The 23,528-nt window shown below is 38.6% G+C and overlaps 1 protein-coding gene across 2 annotated transcripts in view; it reads left to right on the top strand.

Moving 5' to 3' along the window:
* The window catches only part of CSTPP1 (centriolar satellite-associated tubulin polyglutamylase complex regulator 1), a 198,307-nt gene that overhangs the window by 29,829 nt on the left and 144,950 nt on the right, over window positions 1–23,528 (top strand). For both annotated transcript variants that reach the window (XM_049617522.1, XM_049617512.1), the window contains exon 2: window positions 19,100–19,202. In XM_049617522.1, the coding sequence (XP_049473479.1) occupies window positions 19,100–19,202 (103 nt within the window). The remainder of the gene's footprint in view (window positions 1–19,099; window positions 19,203–23,528) is intronic.

The raw sequence follows: 23,528 nt of genomic DNA, 5'->3' as shown, positions 1-23,528 counted from the left end.
TTTATAATCATGTTTATATCACTTATTTGGTATTAATTGGGGTCATTTTAAACTTTCTAAATTTCTGTAAGAAATTCTAATTCTATGATTCGGTGGAAAATATTTACACTCATGAAATTCAAGTTCAAAATTTTGTTCTACCACTTACAAGCTGTGTGACCTTGGGCAATTTGCTCATGTGTAAAATGGAGATAATAATCCCTGTCTTATCTGACCCCTAGGCTGGTTGCAAGGTTCAAAGAGATAATGTATGTGAAAGTATTCAGTAAACTTTCAGGGGTGTTAGAAATATTACTGTTCAAGTTATGAAAGTCATTAAGACCTTACCTGTTTGCAGCAATGGTAAGCACATCTCTCCAAATGCTAGGAAAGTATCTGAAACGCTGTGTGCCTTTTTCACATGCACTAACCTAGATCCATGAATAGGCCAATGAGCATTCTGATTGATACATTAATTTGATCCCTCCATTGATACTTTTGGGAAAATATATAGATGCTTTATGTTAACAGGTTTGTCTGGATACAGCAGAAAAACCTAAAATAATATGGTTTGAACAAGTTAGATTATTTCTCTTTTGTGGAAAAGAGTCCATGACTGGTATGGTATGCTCCAAGGTATAATCAGGGACTCAGGTTTCCATCTTTTTGCTCCAACATCTTAACCAGAGATTCCATCTTTTACCTCATGATCCATGAGTAGTAAATAAGGGACACCTTTCAGCTGAATCAGTTCCATTTAAGTATTATCTAGAAGACCCACACAATATTGCGCTTTTATTTTATAGCTTAATCACATGACTAAAGTCTGGCTACAAAAGAAGCTGAGAAAATATGATTTTTATACCAGTGGCCATGAGCCCAGGTAAAAATTGGAGTATGTTTCTAAAGAGGAAGAGGTAGGCAACTAGCAGTCTTTGTCACAGCCTTATATAAATATATGGATGTCTTCTGTTATACATTGTCCTCCCCTTTCCTCCCCAGCACATGCATGCACACACACACGTGCATACAGGTGCACATGTGTATACACACACACACACACACACACACACACACACACCTCTCACATTCACATATACACTGCCTATTTTATTTCCTGGATAAATTAGTCCACTCCAGTGATCCTCTGCCCAGAAGTTCTTTTCTGATGCTGATGCTTGGTGATTAATACCAACTTCAGGAGAGTGGTCAGTTGAGATCAGTAAGCAGAAAGCTCTCTGGTTTTTTTTCAGTATAGCCAGTTGGTCAACAGAATAAAGTGACTATATGTGTACTCAGCACTATGCTTGATACTGCAAGAGATCTATACGGGATATAATATAGACTCTTTCTCCTGTGTTTGATCTTAATAAATGGAGCCATCGTATTCCCAAATGCCCCAGAAGGGAGCCCAGAAATCATCCTAAATTCCCTCTCATCTTTTACTTCTCATAGTCAATCAATTAACAACTTCTGTTGGTTATCCCTCTTTTGTTTTGATCTGTCATTCTTACTGCAACTTCCCTAAGTCAGGTCTTTGTTATTTCTGGCCTGGACCATTTCAACAACTGCTTGAGTTATATCTGTGCCTCTGTACTTGGATCTGTACCTTTCTCCCTCCAGTTCTTCCACAGTGCTGCCAGAGTAATCTTTCAGAAATAGAATTCTGATTGTCACTTTCTTGCTCAAAATCCTTCAGTGGTTTCCCCAAATCTGTGCTCTTTATAAGGCCTTTTGTAATGATGATGGTGTCTAGGCTTATATCTTAGCAGTACTGAACTGTGTTTAGTTTTTCAGATCTGCCATGCAAATATGAAAAATATCTTGGGGCTCCTGGATGGCTCAGTCGGTTGTGTCTGACTTCAGCTCAGGTCATGATCTCACAGTTCGTGAGTTCGAACCCTGCGTCAGGCTCTGTGCTGACAGCTTGGAGCCTGGACCCTGCTTCGGATTCTGTCTCCCTCTCTCTCTGCCCCTCCCTCGCTCATGCTCTGTCTCTCTCAAAAATAAACAAACATTAAAAAAAAATTAAGGGGCACCTGGGTGGCATCTTGGTTTCAAGCTCAGGTTACGATCTCACGCTTCATGGGTTCGAGCGCCACATAAGGCTCTGCACTAGCAATACTGAGCCTGCTTGGGATTCTCTCTCTCTCCATCTCTCGTTGTCCCTCCCCCACTTGTGCTGTCTCTGTCTCTCTCAAAATAAATTAACTTAACTTTTTAAAAAAATATCTTCATCTTTCTGCATGTGCTGATATGTCTCTATTGAATATCCTCCCTCCACTTGTTCACGTGGCAAATTCTTTCATCTCCTTTCTCAGCTTAAATATTCCTCCTCTGAAACTCTTTATCTAAGGCAACAAAGCAACTCTTTCTCTTTACACTTTTTATATATACCTCCTTTATAACAATTATCATACTATATTATAATCATTAACTTGTGTGTCTGTTGCTCAACAGATGGTAAGCTCCTCAAGGACAAAGACAACACTTAGGTATTAAATAAATAATTATTAAACAAATAAAGCAATGTTTTCAATTGCATTGCAATATAGTTGAAGACATTTACAGATGAAATAAGTGTAACACAGTCAGTATGCTATCAAGTGCTATGTAATAAGTAATAGGAATTCAGAAAAAAAAGAGATCACTGGAAATTGGAGGAACTAGGGAAGGAATCACAGAGATATATCTCCAATAGGGAAAATAGCAAAGTGATTTGCGCAGGAAAAACTAAAAATTCTAGGGACATATTTTTATGTTCAGTAATGTTTGTATAAGGGAATACTTATAATGTCAAAACAAAGTACTACATTAAATTTTTAAAAATATAATATTAAGTAAACAAAAAAGGAAAGAAAAACGAGAAAGGAAAAAAACCCAAGAAAATACAAGGGGTATATTGGTTTAATTTTGAACCTTTTTATCTATACATGTCTTTAGTTCCTTTTACTTTAGTTTTTTTCTCATCTCTGAGGAAATCAAAGTCCCACTGTATAAATGCTTTATTAATACTACTGTAGGGACACCTGGGTAGCTCAGTCAGTTGAGTGCCCGACTCTTGATTTCGGCTTAGGTCACGATCTCATGGTTGTGAGATCAAGCCCCATGTCAGGCTCTGTGCTGAGCATGGAGCCTCCTTGGGATTCCCTCTCTCTCTCTCTCTCTCTCTCTCTCTCTCTTCCTCTCTCTCTCTCTCTCTCTCTCTCCTCCTCCTCCTCCTCCTCCTCCTCCTCCCCCACCCCTGTTCCCCCATCACACATACACTCTCTCTTAAAATAAATAAATAAGCTTAAAAAATACTACTATATTGCCTATAACAATCTGCATGGTCTCTGGAATATTATTCAGCCATAAAAAAGAATGAAATCTTGCCATATGCAACAACATGGACGGAGCTAGAGAGTATAATACTAAGTGAAACCAGAGAAAAACAAATACCATATGATCTCATGCATATGTGGAGTTTAGGACACAAAACAAACAAGCAAAGGTAAAAAAGAAAGACAGACAGACCAAGAAACAGACAACAAACTGATGCTTACCAGAGGAGAGAGGGGTGGGGAATGGATGATAGGTGATGGGGATTAAAGAGCACCCTTATCATACTGAGCACTGAGCAATATGTAGAATTACATAGGATCACTATATTGTACACCTGAGACTAATGTAACACTATGTGTTAACTATACTGAAATTAAAATAAAACCTTAAATAAAATTTAACAAAAGGAAAGACTTTGACTAAGCCTTTCTCAGGAGAAGACATACATATGGCTAATAAACACATGAAAAAGTGCTCAATATTATTATTCACCAAAGAAATGCAAATCAAAGCCATGAGATACTACTTCAAACTAAGATGGGTAAAATACAAAGTTGGGCAATAACAAGTATTGGCAAGAATGTGGAGAAATTACACGCTCATTCGTATCTGGTAGGATTATAGAATGACATAGCCACTTTTGAACACAGTTTGGCGATAAAACATACAGTTACCATATGATCAGCACTTCCACTCCTAGGTGTATCCCCATGAGAATTAAAAGGGTCCGTGCAAAAATCTGTACACAAATATTCATAGCAGCATTGTTCATAATAGCCAGAAGGTGAATACAATTGATGGATGGATACACAAAAGGTGGCAAACTCAGAATCAAATGTGTTCAGCAAGAAAAAGAATGAAGTATTGACACAAGCTACGATATAGATGAACCTCAAAAATGAGATGCTAAGTGAAAGAAGGCGGTCACAAAAGGCCACGTATTGTATGATTCCATTTATAGGAAATGACCAAAGTAGGCAAATCAGTAGAGACAAAAAAATAGATGAATAGTCTCCAGGGTCTAGGAGAAGAGGGCATAGGAACTGACTGCAAATGGGTACTTATTTTGGAGGGTTGAAGAAATGAAGAAATTAGGTAGTGGGGATGGCTGCACAACTAAAAACTGTTGAATTGTACATGTTAAAAAGGGTGGATTTTATGGTGAGAGAATTATATCTCAATAAAGCTGTTACTAAAAGAATCCACTGGCATGCCTGGCTGCTCAGTCAGTGGAGCGTGAGACTCTTGACCTTGGGGTTGTGAGTTCAAGCCCCACATTGGGGGTAAGAGTTCACTTAATAATAAAATAAAAAGAAAGAAAAAAGAAAAGAATCCACATTGTCTCAACCTGCAATCTTTTTAACTGTGCACATTTACAGTGTTAATATATGCTTATATATACATACTTAATATACACTATATATACTGTACATGTATACATGTGCTTTAACTAGGTCATACATTCAGAAGTTCAAAAAATATATAATGAGACATGCATTGAGAGGAATTCTTCCCACTCTGTCCCAATTTACCCCTTTCTTCCTCTCTTATGCTCTGTAGACAACTGCTTTTATTCAACTAGCTCTTTTATTAAAAAAAAAAACAACACACATACTGTATTTATTTTTGAAAGAAAGAGACAGAGTGTGAATGGGGGAGGGGCAGAGAGAGAGGGAGACACAGACTCCGATGCAGGCCCCAGGCTCTGAGCTGTCAGCACAGAGCCCAACATGGGGCTCAAACCCACGAAAGCAAGTTCATAACCTGAGCTGAAGTTGGACTTCCAACCGACTGAGCCACCCTAATGTTTACTTATTTTTGAGAGAGAGATAGAGCACAAGCAGAGGAGGGACAGGGAGAGAGGGAGACACAGAATCCGAAACAGGCTCCAGGCTCTGAGCTGTCAGCACAGAGCCCAGCGCAGTGTTCGAACCTGTGAACTGTGAGATCATGAACTGAGCTGAAGTTGGACACTTAACTGACTAAGCCACCCAGGCACCCCTCAACTAGCTCTTTTAAATCTATTTGATAGGATTATATTTTGTTTCTCCTAAGTTTCCAGTACTGCTAAGCCATTTTTTTTTCTGATATGACCTCTTTCTTTACTTTTTCTAAAATACACTCTTTTTCTGCCTTTATCATAAAGGCATGTAATAATTTGCCTCGTTTGGCTGTCTCCAAACTAAGGTCTTAGTATAATCCAGTGGTCTGATTATCAGTACTTAGATTATCTTCTAGCCAACCATTATATTAAATAAAGGTAACACTTTCTTTGTAATACTTGTTATCATTTGTCACTTACAGAACAAGACAAAATTTATTTATAACTTTTCCTGGATTATAATTGGTACAAGAGATCTCAACAGACTATCAGTAGGATAAAAGAAGCCAGGATAATATAATTTGACTATTCCATTTGGAAGGTTGGGTTCAGGGACACCTGGGTGACTCTGTAGGTTGAGCGTTTGGCTCTTGGTTTCGGCTCACGTCATGATCTCAAGGTTCATGGGATTGAGCCACATGTCAGACTCTGTGCTGACAGCACGGAGCCTACTTGGGATTCTCTTTCTTCCTCTTCCCCTCTCCCTGCTTGCTCATGCTCCTGGTCTCTCTTTCCCTCTCTCTGCCTCTGCCCCCCACACACACTCTCTCTCTCTCTCTCAAAATAAATAAACACTTAAAAAAATTGTTAGAAGGTTGGGTCCATAGTATGAAAAAAAGTATTTGAAAATAATTTAGTTTTGCCATGACTTATTTGCTTGCTTTGTATAAACAAAAACTTTGGCAATGTGGTTATAGATAGAAATATGAAGAACTTCAGAACTACATTTGAGCAAGCCCAAGTACTTTCCATTGCTGAATCAAGAGTGAAAAGAATGAGGAAGGATTTCAATTTCCTTTTTTTTTTTTTTTAAGTTCCATTTAAGTAATGTCTCTATCTCATGTGGGGCTCAAACTCATGACCTTGAGATCAAGAGTCACAGGCGCCTCCAACTGAGCCAGCCAGGCATCCCTTCAATTTCTTTATCTATAAAATAATGGGAGTTGAACAGTATGATCTTAAAATCCTTCCACTCCTTAAGCTTGTGCAATTCAGGAGCAGTGGTGAGAATAGTAATGAAGTGATTGGCTACTGGTTCCAAGTTTAGTACAACCAAGAGAGGCCAGTGGGACAATCTGTGGGAGGACGTAAGTGATTTCAAGTCCTAGTGAAGAGGAATAGTATGTTCAATGGACATGGAGGAGGACAAGGAGTTTTCAGGTCAGGGGATTTGATAGGCCATCATTGTGAAAGAAACCCCACCATGTTCTCCTGGGAAGAGAGATGTGGGTTCTGGGTTCTTCTTCTTTTTTTTTTTTTTTAACATGTAGGTCACGAACTCTCAGGGGAGCTATAGGTGAACCTTAGGAGGTTCTCAAATGCTCTAAATTATGTAGAACATATTAAATTATATGCATTTTTTCTGTGAGAAAGTATTTGCAGCTTTAAGTAGATTCTTATCATGACCTAACCCCCCCCCCCAAAAAAGCCACTCACTCTTAAAATAATGGGGTGCCTGTGGCTCAGTTGGTTAAGCTTCCAACTTAGGCTCAGGTCATGATCTCATGGGTTATGGGTTCAAGTCCCATGTCGGGCTCTGTGCTGACAGATCAGAGCCTGGAGTCTGCTTCAGATTTTGTGTTTCCCTATCTCTCTGCCCCTCCCCTGCTTTCTCTCTCTCTCTCTCTCTCTCTCTCTCTCTCTCAAAAAGTAAACATTAAAAAAAAGAAGAAGAAAATCTAGAAATGAATGATAAAGACTCCTAATGATTAAGACAGAGAAAGAGGGACACTTCAGTGACCCTGCAGTGGGTAAATATGGTCATTGTGATATGGTCAGCTGGGTTTCAATCACAAGACATAGAAGTAAGGGGTGAGGAAAATGAATAGAGTAGAGCAGAATTTGCCATCAGGCAGTTTTGAGTCTTGGCTTGCCATTATTAGCTGGGTGACCTTGGGCAAGCTCATAACCTCTGTAAACCTCGATTTCCTTAGCTGTAAAACGGGGATAGTAAATATCTACCTGAAGCGGTGGTTGTGAAGGTAAAATGAGATAACACAGCTGGAGCACATAGTACAGTACCTCTCCCCTCACAGGTTTTAGATTTTGTATATTTTTTTGAAGGCCCTTATTGTCCATTTTATTCTGAAAGACTGGTCCATCTTCAGAGAACCACTCAGTGATCCTCACACTCGAGAAGATCATGTCTTATTAAGTGGTTAGTTTAGAGGTTCTTTCCCATGCAGATTTGCAAGCCGGCTGTGTAAAAAACCCACATTGGAACTTGTTGCCTGGCAGCACGTGTCCCTGAGTGGTAGTACATGGCTTGCATTGTAATGTCATCAGTGCAGGGGCCAGCTGGCTGAACATGTACTGCCACATGGGCTAGGGACTCCATTCCTCAACAAAACAGCAGCCAGCACTAGGGTTAACAGAAAATGACAAACCAGGCATGGATGAGGGAGGCGCCAGCAGAGCAGCGGGATGTCCTTTGATTTGCTTCTGTTATTTGCATGTCTTTCTTGTGATGTCTGTGAAATGTTCAGAATGACAAGGTTTTTAAAAGACCTGCTGACTCCGCCTGAAAAATGTGAAAAACCTCCCGTTTAGAGACCTATTATGTCCAGCTAGCCTGCATTTTCTATATCTTTTTCTTCATTTTTTATTAATGCAAACATTTGCATGAAGACAGAACCTTTGTTTCTTAAAGAGTTCATCTGCCCCTGCTGCTCACTGGCCCTGCCACGCAAGAGCACAACAGAACCTTTGTTATGCTTGCCGCAAAGCTGTTTATGAACGGCTTACTGAGGACTGCTTCCTGTGCTGGGTGCTTCCATTTTGTCTAAAAAGAAAAAAAGAAAATCGTTCTTAGGAGTGAAAAGAATTTGGACTTGCTTTTATTCAAGTCTTGGATGTTGAAATGACAAGCAGCCCCCAAATTTGTGAGGAACTGGTAATTGCATCGAATGCATTTTTTCACTTTACCTTGAACATAATGAGGCTCTTAGTAACAATGGAAGGAACAAGTGCTTTCTCATTGGAATAGAGGGAAGGAACAGTAAAAAGGCAACAGAAGGAGGGGTTGAGAACCGGACAAAAGTGGCTTCCTGTAAGAACCCTAATATTGTAACAGAATGTGTTTTGGTACTTAGTGTTTCCCACCTGGGAGGCACAATCCTGAAATGGTTGAGTTGAATAAAGAATAACACCACAGTGTATAAATAGTGATACAGTTTATGTATTCATTCAGTAAATATTTGAATGACTGGTATGTGGAAGACACTGAATGGTCCTGGGTGTTAAAGGGGATAAAAGATAAATGAGTCATGGTAACTATCAGTCTTTAAGGAGTAGGGAGTCTAACAAAGAAGGTAACACATGTAGAACACAAATAACTCTGTATCAAGGTAGAAAGTGCCATTGGAAATATTTAAAATAGGTGTTTAGGGAGATCAGGAAAAGAAAGATTACTTCTGGATCGGGGAGAATCAGGGAAAGCTTCACGAAAAAGGTGGCAGTTGACTTGAGCTTGGCAGGAAAGGGAGGCTTGGACATGGCAATGTAGCTGAGAGTGATGATGAGTCAAAAATGATGTTGGTCTGGTAAAATAGGTCCCTAAGTATATTTCCATAGGGTACTTTGGTGTTTAGGCTATTGATTTAGATGATATGGTATGCGTTGGCATGAGTTTTCTGTGTAAACTAAATTAGGGCTGGCCTAGCCTATGCTGTTCCATTCACTCTATGACTTTTGTATACTTTGGCCTCAGCCTCTAGAGTCTCTATAAATATCTACAATAGTATCTTTACTTTCATCACAAAAATAGTAACTCAAAGGGATTATTGGGCATTATTACAGCCATATCTCATAAGCAGGGTGTAGACAGAGTTCTGAGTGGGGATTTGACACTTGAGACTCTCATTTGAAAGAGAATCCCTACCTCCATAGGGAGGCAGTATCAAGCAGAAGAGAGAGGATCAGGAATTCTAAGCCCATGAGTTTTCAGCTGCCTTAAATTAGAACTTATTTCTGTACCTTTCTGCCATTAGACTAAATGAGGTCCTTTTATTGTTATATGAGCTATTGTGAGTGCCAGCTAGTTCCTGTGAAATAGTTTGAATGCAAAATGCCAAGAAATTGATAAGTTATTGCGTTAGTACCTTGTTGCATCAAAACCACTAATCTGTATACTCATAGTTAATTGCATCCCAAATAAAATTGCTAATAATCTGTAAATGCATGGGTTTCCCCAAAGGCTACAACCTTTGATGACTATACAGCACAATTAATTTTTACCTTGTAACTTAAGAAAATTTTTTTAACGTTCATTCATTTTTTGAGAGACAGTGACAGAGCATGAGGGGGGGAGGGGCGGAGAGAGAGGGAGACACAGAACCGGAAGCAGGCTCCAGGCCCTGGACCGAGAGCACAGAGCCCGATGCGGGGCTCAAACCCATGAACCGTGAGATCATGACCTGAGCGGAAGTTGGACGCTTAACTGACTAAGCTACCCAGGCGCCCCTCACCTTGTAACTTTAATGCTTCCCTGCCTGACATGACATTCATTATGAGTGGCACTTGATTTACTCCGTGTTTGTCAGTTTATAGGGTTTTATTTAACTTGTGGTTTTATGAATGTTTATGGAGTTGATTTGGTAACAATACTGCTCTACAAGTAACTGTTTTTGCAAAGCTGTTGTCATGACAATTATTACGTGGGTTCTTCATGTGTCCCATAGATTGTAACTGTGGGAAACTTAAGTGCCACTTCAGATTTCTCTGATGTTCTCAGTACACTTTGTTATGGTCAGCTGAGTACTTTAAGTTTGGATCTCTGTAAATGCCTCCTTAAATTTTTTTTTTTTTTTCTGTAGCTTCTGTCACATGAAATTGACTCCAAACTACTAATTCTGTATTATGAGATTTAGGCTAGAAATACTGAAGCAATAGGATGTAGGTACTTAGCCTTCATTGACATCCCCCAAATATCAAAAATCACCAGTTTTAGGAAGAAGGGAAGAAGGAAGGATTAATGGCTGACTAGAGACTCTTTGAATGTCAAAGCACTCAGCTTTGCACAGCTCTTAACTTGTACAATACCTCTATTGGTTGAGGGAAATAGACCTCAGTTTTCCGTCCTCCACTTTACATAAAGATCTTTAGTGACCTCTTGTTTTCTGGTTGTCACAGGTGATGTTAACATATGTGTGATGTTTTGTTTGCCCCCAGCATGTCTTTTAGTATTTGAGTTTGACCAGCTGTATAGCAGCACTGTGGTGGTTTGGATGCCCAAATGCATTTTATTAGTTTTGTGTGTTTTATAATGAACTTTTAATGTGAAAGATCTTTTCTTAATTTGTAGCTCTGTCCTTAGAAAATTCCATTTGACACATGTCATGGTGCATAGATAGATAGCTTTTTAAGGGCTGTGGTATAGTGCAGTCTTGACCACAGGCCTGGATTCAAACCTGTCTCTGCTACTCACTAGACTGTTAACCTTTGGGTAAGTTACATATCTGAGTCTTCCATTTTTCATCTATAAGATGGAGATAAAAGAAAAGTACCCATCTCATAGGTTTGTTGTGAGAATTAAATGAATTAAGAGCCATAAAATGCTTAGAAGGCTGTCTTGCACAGAGAGTTTAATAAATGTTAGCTGTTGTTATTATTATATTTATAGGTTTAACTACCAGTAAGCAAACCCTGTAATGATTAAGAGCTATTAGAGAAGGGAAGCCTCCTGCATTTATATCAAGGATGTTTATTAGGATATTTGTATGCAGTGTGTGATTCACTTACAATTTTTTCTGGGCTCCCAAAGTTAAACTTGACACACAGCTGTTTTATATTTGGAGCTAGTTAACGTTTGAAGAGGCCTGATTTGGGGTTAACACTTTTACTTTATTTTTGTCTATGGTAAATTTTAAATTTCTTTTTATATTATGCTCACTATGTTAATTGTGAATTCATGATTTGGTAAGGGACACAGTTACTTAAACTAAAGATCATACTAGAAAAAAAAATAGTTGGAGTAGAGAGGGTCTATCTGAACAATACACAAAGCACAAAAGCCACAGTAAAATACTTTTGACTATATCAACATTTAAAATGTCTGTACAATGCAAGATACCACAAATTAAAAGAAAAGCCATAAGATAGATATATATATATATTTCCAACATATATAGAATTAGAAAAAAAAACTACAAATAAAGGAGAAGAAAGAAGAACCAGAGAGGAAAATGGGCAAAGGATACTAGCAGATTATTCACAGAAGAAGAAATACAAATAAACATGTAAATATGCTTAACTTAATTTGTACTTAAGAAGACTAAAGTTAAAACAAGAGTGAAAAGCTATTTTATAACTGTTAAATTGGCAAAATTACAAAGTCTTGGACCAAGGATAGTGAAAACAGATATTCTCATGGCTGGGAAGAATATAAATTGGAATAACTCTTTGTAAAGCAATTGTATATATGTAAGTAAACATGAAGATGAGGAGTAAGGGGAACCCTTGTGCAATGCTGGTGGGATGATAAACTGGTGCAGCCACTATGGAAAACAGTATAGAGGATCCTCAAAAAATTAAAATAGAACTAGCCTATGATCCAGCAATTCCATTTCTGGGAATATATCCAAAGAAAATGAAAACACTAAGTCAAAAAGATAACTGCACCCCAATGTTCATTGCAACATTATTTACACCAGTTAAGACATGGAAACAGCCTAAATGTCCATCAGTGGATGAGTGGATAAAGAAGTTGTGGTGTATACATATAGTGGAATATTATCCAGCTACAAAAAAATGAGGAAATCCAACCATTTGTAACAACATGGGCGGACCTTGAAGGTGTTATGTTAAGTGAAATAAGTCAGAGAAAGACAGATACTGTTTGATTTCACTTATATATGGACTCTAAAGAAAACAAACGAAAACTCAAACTCATTGAAGAAGAGATCAGACATGTGGTTGCCAGAAGCAGTGTGGGAGAGGGAATCAGAGGGAGGTGGAGGAGAGGCAGGGTGCAGATTTCTAGTTATAAGATAAATGAGGACTGGGGATGTAATGTATAGCATAATGACTATGGTTACCACTGCTGTATGATACATGGGAAAGTAGTTAAGAGAGTGAATCCTAAGAGTTCTCATCACAAGGAGAAAAATGTTTTTTCTTTTCTTTTTATTGTACCTATATCATGACTGTTAGCAAAACCTATTGTGATAATCATTTCATAATATATGTAAATCAAACTTGCTCTCTATGCTTTAAACTTATAGGATGATGTTTGTCAATTATTTCTTAATAAAACTGGAAAAAAACCCACAAAGATATGTGCATTCTGTCACATGCCAATTTCATAGAAAAACTTCCACATATGCACAGGGAACCATGTACAAGAATGTTCAACACAGCAAGATTTGCTATAGTGAAAATATGAAAACAACTTAAATATTTATTAATAGAGAAATATTTGCCATTGAGAAATACTGCAGGGGTAAGTTGGTTCCGTATTATTTTATAAATGATCTCCAGACATGGTTGAGTGAAAAAAAAGCAAGGTTCAGAAAAATATGTGTCATTTATTTAAAAACAAAACTAAACCAAGCTCACAAATTATGTATTTTTTAAAGTGTGCATACCAACCTGATAACAACTGTTGTCAATGGGAACAGGGATTGGTTTTTAACTTTTTCTGTACTGTTGGAATCTTTAAAAATAATTACATGTGTAATTAGACATAAACATTAAAAAAAATAAAGACCATACAAATGCTTTTAAGTGTCTGGTTTACCAATTTAAGCTCCTTTTCTAGTATTTATAATGGATAGCCAGAATTTCTCGATAATACAGTAAAAAATGGGACACTTTGTAGGGTTTTGGATTTTTCTTATTTTGTTTTGCTTTTTGTTTTTGAGAGGTCGTGGGTTATAGTGGAAGAGTACAGGCTTTGGCATGCACACCTAGATCAGCCATTAGTTAAGACTTTAGCAGGTTCCTTAATCTCTCTGAGCTTCAAAAAAGTCTATTACTTACTTCGTTGAGTTGTATAAGGATTACATGTACTGGCTTTCCTCATTTCCCACCTCCTTTGGTCAGAGGAAATTGGTCTAGTGTGGTCTAAGATCAAAGATGGTCTTGTCTGGGTGATAAAATATGTCACCAGGACATACTGTATCCCTGCGTCAGGACATCTGAGTAAAGACGGAGGATGGTAAATAATTAATTTTAGAGGCCTATTAACATTTTAAACGAGTAAGCCATCTATTTGCACTTCACAGGATCAAATCAAATCATGCTAGTGATTTATAAATGATCTTGAACTTGAAGCTTCTAAACAGTTTACATGACAAGTTGTGTGGTTAACAGGGTTACTTTTCTTATCTCAGAGAACAAACAGTCTTAATTTAATTCAACATGTGTGCCAGCCAGCATCTGAATCTCAAGAGGCTTCAAAAACTAAAATGTTTCTCAGGAGGACTCTGGCAAGGGAGGAAAAAGCCAGATTTAAAGTTGAATATATGTATATACTGTGCTTTTCACATATACTGCTGTTGCTTTTATGTGTATCTATTAATATCATATGTAGTAGTTCATGTGAATATTTTCCCAGTGAGACTTGTTTATTCTAGTATAGGGATTCTGTATTAAATAATAATAATAAAATGAGTGGTCTAATTAATGTAGGTGGAAATTCTAGGCCCCTCAAGCAATAATTTCTAAATGAGACCCTTTATTTGATTGTAAAACAAACAAGCTAATACTTTGATGGTATTTATGCTTGGGAAGAGAGTTAAAAAGAAATAGTTCTGGACTTTCCCCATGTAAATTAGAGCCTCTTGAGTAATTAGCAGTTAATAAGTGAATGCTTCCTACAAGTTTAAAGGTTATAGCTGAAATGGGCATATGATTATGTATATTATTATATGTGTAGGGTTTATATAACCCAGGAATCCTTGAAGATAATCTGTAAGCATCCTTGGTTGGGCAAACAGAACTTTAAGTGAGTGGGGGTGGCTTTTGTAAGTTGGCCACTTGGTGGTTTATTAGTGTTGAAAACCTACTGTCTTGGGGCGCCTGGGTGGCTCAGTCGGTTAAGCGTCCGACTTTGGCTCAGGTCACGATCTCACAGTCTGTGAGTTCGAGCCCCGCGTCGGGCTCTGGGCTGATGGCTCAGAGCCTGGAGCCTGCTTCTGATTCTGTGTCTCCCTCTCTCTCTGCCCCTCCCCCATTCATGCTCTGTCTCTCTCTGTCTCAAAAATAAATAAAAACGTTAAAAAAATAAAAAAAAAATAAAAAAAAAAAAAAGAAAACCTACTGTCTTGTGAGTTTTGCAATGGCTGGGAGTGGTACATAGTAACAACTATAGTGCTAACAACAATAATAAAAATAATCGCTAATATTTATTGTGTACTTACTATGTGCCAAGCACTATGCCAAGATTATTACATATTTCATTTAATTCTCACTTTAAGCTTAGGTGAGGTACTATTCCCCAATTTTATAGAAAAGGGCAGAGAGATTAGGTAACTTACTTAAAATCAGAATTAATAAGTGCCAGTGCTAAAAATCAAATCCCAGTCAGCCTGACTTCAGAGTCCATGTTCTTAACCATTGCAAAACATTGCTGTGTCATTTTAATCTGTAGAATCAGTATGTAGCAGTATTGACATAATCATTAATGTGTTACTTTTTGTATATACCAAATATTTTCTAAAGAAGTAGTTTGTTATCAGATATATCATTCTGGTTTTTTTTTTATTTTTTAACATTTATTTATTTGAGAGAGAGACAGACAGAGCATGAGCAGGGGAGGGGCAGAGAGAGAGAGGGAGACACAGAATCCAAAGCAGGCTCCAGCCTCTGAGCTGTCAGCACAGAGCCTGACGCAGGGCTTGAACTCACGAACTGCGAGATTATGACCTGAGCCGAAGTCGGATGCTTAACCGACTGAGCCACCCAGGCAGCCCTAGATATATCATTCTTAGAATCATACACATTTTATAGCAGGAATGACTGTGGTATAAAGAGATTAAGCCATCAGCAGGGGGCAAGTAAACAGAACCAAGAAGTTTCTGATCCACAATTGCCTTCCTTTGCAAGGTTCATATAACAATCATATAGTGTTACATATATTTCACTTTGATTTTTCAGTGCAGCACGTTGAAGTTATAAGTGCTTATCTCAGAGAGTGATGGTATCTGAGCAAGACAGGACCTTGGCCTTTGTGTGGATTTCAGAACAATAGAGCCTCATTGGTACATGCTGGAAAACTTAATCCCGGGCATGTTGTAGGAATCACGGCAAAGCAGAAGAGGAAAAGCCAATCTGAAATGTTTTTCTTTTTCCAAGGAGGGCAGCTAAGGTGCCCAGATATCTTTGCCCTCTGGGGATGCAGGTGTGCAGTTTTTATTCTTTAATCATCACATAAATTAAAGCCTATTCCTTTGCATTTAAAAAATAATATAAAACGACACCCTGCATGTTTTATTGCCAGGCAAGAGCTTTGAACTTCTGTCTCATTGAAGTTTGATAAACTGCAAGGATCTTCCAGGGTTGGGTGGTGCACTTAACCACAGAGGGAACTTTGGACTGATAAGAGCTGCAGGTGAAGGAAACCACCGGGGAGTAGCGGTTAAAGAGAGCTCTTCGCTCTTGGCTTGTGAGAAATTCTCTGCACGGAGGAACTTTTCCCTGCCTTTCCTGGCTCTTCTTAAGCTGCTTCCCTTTACCCACAAATAAAAAGAGCACCAGGGCTTTCTGTTTCCACATTGTAAACTAGGAATAGGTGGGGTGAATATTTTGCAGTTCTTTATAAGAAATTTTGAAATTCGATGACAAATTCTGACTTCACACAAATGCTGATTGGCATGCACACACACGCACACACAGACACACACACATGTAAACCACATTTTTCAGATGATTTTGCTATCAACCGATGCACCTGCCTTTGTGCTGTGTGTAAAATAAAGATCGTATTTACTCGAAAACGGATTACACAAAATGTTAATGATGAGGCAGTGTGGCGTATTGTTATTGTTATTTTATGTACTATTATTAAAATCTGTAAACATCAGATTTGTAGATGAATGTTAAACAGATATAGGCCTTTTTCTTCTTTCTTTCTTCTTTCATTCTTCCTTCTTCCCCTCCCTCCTTTCTTCCTCCCCCCCCCCCCCCCCACCTTTTTTTGGTGCAAAGTAGTTTTCCAGAAAATCCCCTGCCCCAAACAGGACAAAAGTACTTTGATTCTAACTGCTCTGAAAATATTTCTCACTCAAAAGGCTTTCATATTGACATTTAGTCCCTGAAGCTAAGGAAGCGAAGCAGCAAGATTTTCAACTAAGTAAGAGCTCTTTCATTTTTACCGTCGAATCAAAACCAAAACCAAAATACCCCAATCCTGATTAGCCTTAGGTAGATCTAAGTTAAAAAAAAAAAAAAAAAAGCCTATCTAGTCCAAGGAAGGGATCTTTTTGTAAGACTACGGTAAGTGGGTAGAAAAAGGGAAGGAGAATACAAAGGTGACAGTGTCACTGATTTTAATGTGAATTTGGCCTTTTTCTTCCCAATTTAATGTATATATTAAGGTAGAAAACAATGCCAGATATCAGCATGTATTATCTCTTCACTCTCAGTTTTGGCCATTTCTTGGAGAAATCGTTTTCCGGTTGGATGACCTGTTGCCTAAGCACTGATTTTGTTTTCACTTCTTTTTTGGAGGTGGGGGGCGAGGGAATGTTTGCAGTGCTTGATGGTTGTTAGCTTTGGGAAGTGCTCATATTGACAAAATAAGTCACGGAATGTAAACATGTCATTCATCTGGACACTAGGCCCATGCAAACGTGGTGAAACCTTAGGTCACCATGGTCAAATGAAGACTCTCCTGAATACAGCTTTGGTAGGTAAACTTACTTGCTTTATAAGTTTCACTGGACTGCCAGGACTTCAGGAATGTGGGTTTTTTGTTTTGTTTTGTTCTTTTGAGTTTATTTATTTATTTTTTGAGAGAGAGAGAGAGAGAGAGAGAGAGAGCACTTTCACACACACAAGCAGAAAAGGGGCAGAGAGAGACGGAGAGAATCCCAAGCAGTATCCATACTGTCTGTGCAGAGCTCAACGTGGGGCTTAATCTCGTGAACCGTGAGATCATGATCTGAGCCAAAATCAAGAATCAGACACTTGACCGACCGAGCCACCCAGGTGCCCCTTAACTAGAGATTCTTAAACTTCAGGGTACATAAGAAACACCAAGGTACTTGTTAAAAATTACTGGGCTCCTTGAAAAGTACAGCATAGAGAATGTAGTCAATAATATTGCAGTAACGTTGTATGGTGACTACCCTCACTGTGGTGAGCATTGAGTATATGTAGAAATGTCAAATCACTATGTTGTACATCTGAAACAAACATAACATTGTATGTCAGCTATACTGCAATTAAAAAAAACCAAACTTAAAAAAAAATTACTGGGCTCCAAGTAGAAATTTAAGGTCACTTAGTCTGGTATGGTGTCAGATTACAAATCTGCATTTTAACAGGGTATCTGAGGTGATTTCAGATCACGAAGTTGATTCACCATATTTTGAGAAAGGGTTAAATTATGTTTTTTCCCATACCTTCTTTATCAAGAAGAAAAGAGATGTAGATTAAATAACTATCCAAAATTAGGCTATAAAAGACAGAGCCATGATTCCAACCCAGGTCTGTCTAATTCTAATACATAAGCCCATGATTAATTCACACATTTTCTAGTCACAACAAATGCAGAAAATGTGATTTCTGATAAATTGAGCCACACAGATTTCATGGTCCTAAGGTTAATAACTTATACCATGTGGCATGTGGGTGGCTTAGTTGGTTGAGCATCCAACTCTTGATTTCTGCTCAGGCTGTGATCTCAGCGTCGTGGGATTGAGCCCTCATCAGGTTCTGCATTGAATGTGCCCCTCTCCCCCACTCATGCTTGCTCTCTCTCTCTCAAAAATAAAAATAAAAGTAAACAACAACAACAACAAAGTAACCTTTAAAGCATTACTGAAGTTTTCATTAAATTTCCTTAAACTTTTTCAGGGAACTTTTTTATTATTAAAGAATTGAGTTTTCTTTGCAAGCAGATCATCCATGTTTTGGGCATGGCATCACTACTCCCTGGATTAAGTTTCTGAGACATGCAGAAGTGGAAGAGGGTGGAAAGAGGCAGAAAGAAAAGAATGGTGTTAAATGGTGCTCAAGCTCCTCACTGTCATTAATGTCACTCTCATCACTGAAAAGAATGAAGGGTTGATATTACTACTAATAGCCAAGGGGTGCTTGGGTGGCTCAGTCAGTTAGGCGTCCGACTCTTGATTTCAGCTCAGGTCATGGTCTCGTGGTTGGTGGGTTTGAGCCCCACGTCAGACTGTACTGGCAGTGCAAAGAGAGCCTGCTTGGGATTCTCTTTCTGCCTCTCCCCGTCTCCCTCTCTCTCTCTCTCTCTCTCTCTTTCTCAAAATAGATAAATAAACTTAAAAAAATTTTAAAAATACTAATAGCCAATCAGATGGCAATAGGTCACGTTCTACATTGTCTCCCATCCTACCCTGTGAGACCTTAGCTTAGTTAGGGCCAACAAATTTGGTTTGCCTATTCCAGTCTACTTTCTAGGGCAGAGCCAACATCTTGATGGACTTTTATGGCCTCCTAGTAGGACTAGGACGACTCATTTTCTATGTCTCTCACTTTCTCTTTTTATCTTCATTTTTCTTTCAGCCCAGCGACATGTCCTCACGTACATGGAAGATGCAGTGTGCCAACTGCTAGAGAACAAGGAAGATATTAGCCAGTACGGCATTGCCAGGTTCTTCACTGAATAGTAAGTACCTGAGTGCTTTGTCAATAGGGTGAGCCCAGAGAAGGCCCTTGGAAGCGGGCAAGGTACAGGAAGAATAGAGCAGGAAATTGTTGATTATGCAGTGGCAGTGAATGCTTGGTTTTGGCAGGTCGGCTGAGGGCTGCCCAAACATGTTTTGGAATATGCCTTTGGTGCAGCTAGTTTTGTCCAGTGGTTAAGTCTCATGAGTGGTCATGACTATCGTAGCTCAAGAACTAATTGATCAGTTAGATCTGTTTCTTTAGGTCCCTCTTATAATTTTTAACTTTCTCCATTATTCAGAATACTCCGTCTTGATTGCCTGTAGTCAGTGTTCCTTTAGCCTGTGTTTTTTTGTAGCTGGCCTTTCTCATGGAAACGCTTGGGATGGTTTCCCTCTGCAGTTTTCTTCCTACAGGATGCTGTGTCAATCAGCTAATGATTTAAGAGTATTTATAGAGGCAGAAGAGCTTTCATAGTTTATGTCTTTGAAAGGTTGTGTTTCTTTGTAAAGCATGCTTGGAGTGTGTAAAAGTCAAAATGATTACTGCTTTTTTAATATCACAGAACTGTTTTTAGGCTGAAAGAGAATCCATTTTAAATACCTTGGTCTTCATGAAAGGATGTGCTAAAGAAATAGAAAATGTTATTTTTATTTCCAAAATGCCATCACATATTTGTCTAATCATTTGGATTCTCCTTCCCTTTTTTATGGTTTGCTGGGAGTCTTCTAAGGAAGAGTAGCCTCTAACAGGCTTCTATTTCAGAGGAATCATGAGCTCAAGTCCATCCTCCTTGAAAACAGATTTTTTTTCCTTTCTGTGCTCCAGAGCCTCTTTGAAGATCAGACAGCTTTTCTCACAGCCTAACAGCCTGGTTTACTGTTAGGGGAATTCTTGACTCTCCCTAGCTCTTTTGCCAAGATATAGGCCTTTCAAATAAAATCTAGATGTCTTATGGATTGGAATTTCAAGTCCCCAGGAAAAAGAGGCTCTGTAGGCACAGAGCTGGTCCCTTCTCCCAGTCCTCTAAAGGAGGATCAAGAAAGGAATTTTCCTTGTTCCCATGGTGTGGGCTGAAGCAAATGAGGTGGGCAGGGAATAAAGACTGAGATTGAATAGCTTTGCTTGCTCTTACAGAACTGACAAGCCTACGGGTCAAGTTTCTAGGCCATTTAATCTGTACCAGCACTCCTGAGACTTCTTGCCAAGTGAAATATGATTCTTCTGGGGGCAATGCTTCTTCCTGTTTTGTTTTGTTTTGTTTTGTTTTTCCCCATTTTACTCTACCTTCCTCCTCACCCCCACCGTCTCCTGTATAAGTCTTTTTCCTGCCACGTTGGTTCCCTGAGGGCAGGCATCATGTCCTCCTCATCTTTGTGTTCCTAGTGCCTGGCATGATGTTTAGCACATAATAGACGGTAGGTGAATATTTGTTGAATACACAGCTGTATCTATATTTTAAGTTATTGCATACTATTTACTCTTATTCTTGATCATAATAAGTAATAAGGACTTTCTCTTGCTTTTTCTCTCTTTTTTGTTGATTCTTTTTGATAAAGCTCTCTATTCTGCCATATAAGAAGCTGTATACCGTACATGTAGCACTCCAAAAGTGAACCCAGCTGGTCTCTATAACTGATACTGAACTCTGTAGAGCAAATAGTAGAGCTTATAACTGTTTCAAAATGCTATCGAATGCTATTAACTATAGCTTTTATCCACCAGTACACTGTTGAAAAATATATTAAGATTTTCCATAGCACTGATAGAAATCTAGCTGCTAAGTAAGCTGTTTCTTGCCCTCAGGAAACTAAAACTTACAAGATGTGTGTGAGTGGCACACACCTGACACTTTTCAGAAATCATATTGGCCCAAGGCAAGTTATTTTGAGAAATGAACTAGCGTCAAAGCTCCAAACTCTTGGGGCACCTGGGTGGCTCAGTTGCTTAAGTGTCTGACTCTTGGTTTCGGCTCAGGTCATGATCTCACAGTTTGTGGGATCAAGCCCCACATTGGGCTCTGTGCTCATAGTATGGGAACTGCTTGGGAATCTCTCTCTCCTCCACTCCCTCTGCCCTTTCGCCTCTCGTGCTCTGTCTCTCAAAATAAATAAATAAACTAAAAACAAAAACGAGCCAAAAAATCTTAAAACCAAAAAACAAACAAACAAAAAACTTGAAAGGTGCAGACATACGATGAAATTGAAGGTGGTATTTGGTAGACAAGGAGACCTGGGTGGTAAAAGCTCCTGATTTTCTTTGATTATGAATTTTATTTATCCAGTGAAAATCCTTCTTCCTTAGGCCTCGGTTTTGTACCAATTCGTAGCAGTATAATGTAGGGAAAAGAGCAGTGCCCTAGGAAGAAGAGTTCCTTATTCTTAACAGTCCTCACTCTATAATCTTGGGCAATTTCTGCAGTTTTCTGGGCTCCAGTTGCCACAGCTATGATATAGGTATAATAAAATCTGTTGTTCTAATAATAATAACAATGTAGCAATTATACACTATAATGAGCAGTTTTTAATGAAACTCGTATTGTGTCTCAGCCACTATAATTCTTGGAAGTAGGTACTATTATTATCACCTCTGTTTTATAGATAAGGAAACCAAGGCTCATAAAGGTTAAAATAGCTTCTTTAAATTCACAAGCTAGTAAGTGACAGAGTTGGGATCACAAACTCGTAAGTGACAGCGTTGGGAATCAAGTCTCGTCTGGAGTATTTTAAAGGCTACTATTCTCTACTGCCTCTAAGTCACTATACTGCCTAACATTGCTAGAGACCTACCCAGATCGTTTTTGGAGGTCTCTTCTAGCTATAGTTTCCAAATTCTTTGAAATTTCCTTTATGAACTATACTCCACAAAGGTTATCACATAACCTTGTCTGTTGACCTTAGCTCATTGCCATTTAAATGTTTAGTATTGGCCTTCTTAGGGGATACAATTGGAACTGGCTCTAAACAATAGGAAGCAGGATTTTTTAGAAAATACGTTAACAGTACACTTCCATCTCTCGGTTTCAAGTTCATACCTTGGGATTTTCGTGCACTTAATGATGGATGATTTACCTATAAACAATGATAAAAGTACTCTTTCAAATTGTTTTTGGAATGCTTTTCTGTTGATTTTCTTCTGTGGGTCTGCTTGTCTTCTCACCTGCGCTGTCTGTCATTCCTCAGTTGGTGGTGTTTTCCAACAAATCCATGATTGTTCCAGCAAATCTGCGTAAGCTGCAAAACACAAGGAGCTAAGCTGTACTGTGTGTGTATGTCTGTAAGACTGTGAGCTCTTTAGATCATATTCCTCTGGACACTCTTGAAAGAAGGATACTAAATCCCAGAGGATTTTCTTTTATGTCGTATGCAACCTCTACCTCTGAATGTTGTCTTTCAACCAGTGGAAGGTAAAAGGAATTAATAGCAAGAGGTGCCACTCTAAGAATAGACCAAGTGTCAGCGTGGGGTCAGGACCTCTGAAGAAGTACATCCAAGAAAATGAGGCCAGAGTAGCTGTAACTTAGAAACCACAGCAGAGTGTGACCAGGTTCTTGTGGTAAAGATAAAATGAGAAATGTGGTTTTTCAAGACATTGGAAAATAATGATGAGAGAAAACCAGGCTGAAATCTGAGAATTCCTATCAGGATTGGGAACTATTCTTCACAGGCTAAATTGATAGTTACAACACTGTGGCATCAGGGAGCTTGACCTCCACATACTAATATAGAAAAGAATGATGCTCTGTGGTCTTGGTTGGTGGGCCCAGGAGGGCTCTTTCTTATGATCAAGTGTCTTGTTTTTGTTTCTTTTTCAATGATGGTTTTAGCTTCTTGGGGATGCTTTCATGATGACTGTTGTGGTTGCAAGTACACAGATTACCTTCATTGATAGAGGTTTATTTTAAGGCTATGTAAGAATATAAGACAGCATTCACCCATGAATTCATTCCATAATTATTTTTGAGTACTTACTATGCACCTATGTGTAGTAGGCAGTGGAGCTGTAGTAGTGAGCAAGATAAATAAGGTGATTCTTGTCATGGACCTAAGGGGTTAGTGAGGGAGATAGTCAATGAATAAGCAAACTGATGAGGACAATAGCAAAAGCTGATAGGTAATAAATACTTGCTGTGTGCTAGGCGCTGTTCGAAGCATTTCAAATGTATTATTTCATTTAATTCTCCCAATACTATGAGCTGGGGTTTTAATATTCTCTTCATTTTTTTACACATCAGGCAATGCAGGTGCACAAAAGTAACGTTCCCAAGGTTACACAGCTGATGGCCACATCAAGGCAAATAACACGGAAGTCACTAGGGTGATGTGAT

Source organism: Panthera uncia, chromosome D1, assembly GCF_023721935.1.
Source record: "Panthera uncia isolate 11264 chromosome D1, Puncia_PCG_1.0, whole genome shotgun sequence".
NCBI lineage: Eukaryota > Metazoa > Chordata > Mammalia > Carnivora > Felidae > Panthera > Panthera uncia.
The sequence above is the reverse complement of the archived record's forward strand: the minus strand, read 5'-3'. Positions and strand labels throughout refer to the sequence as shown.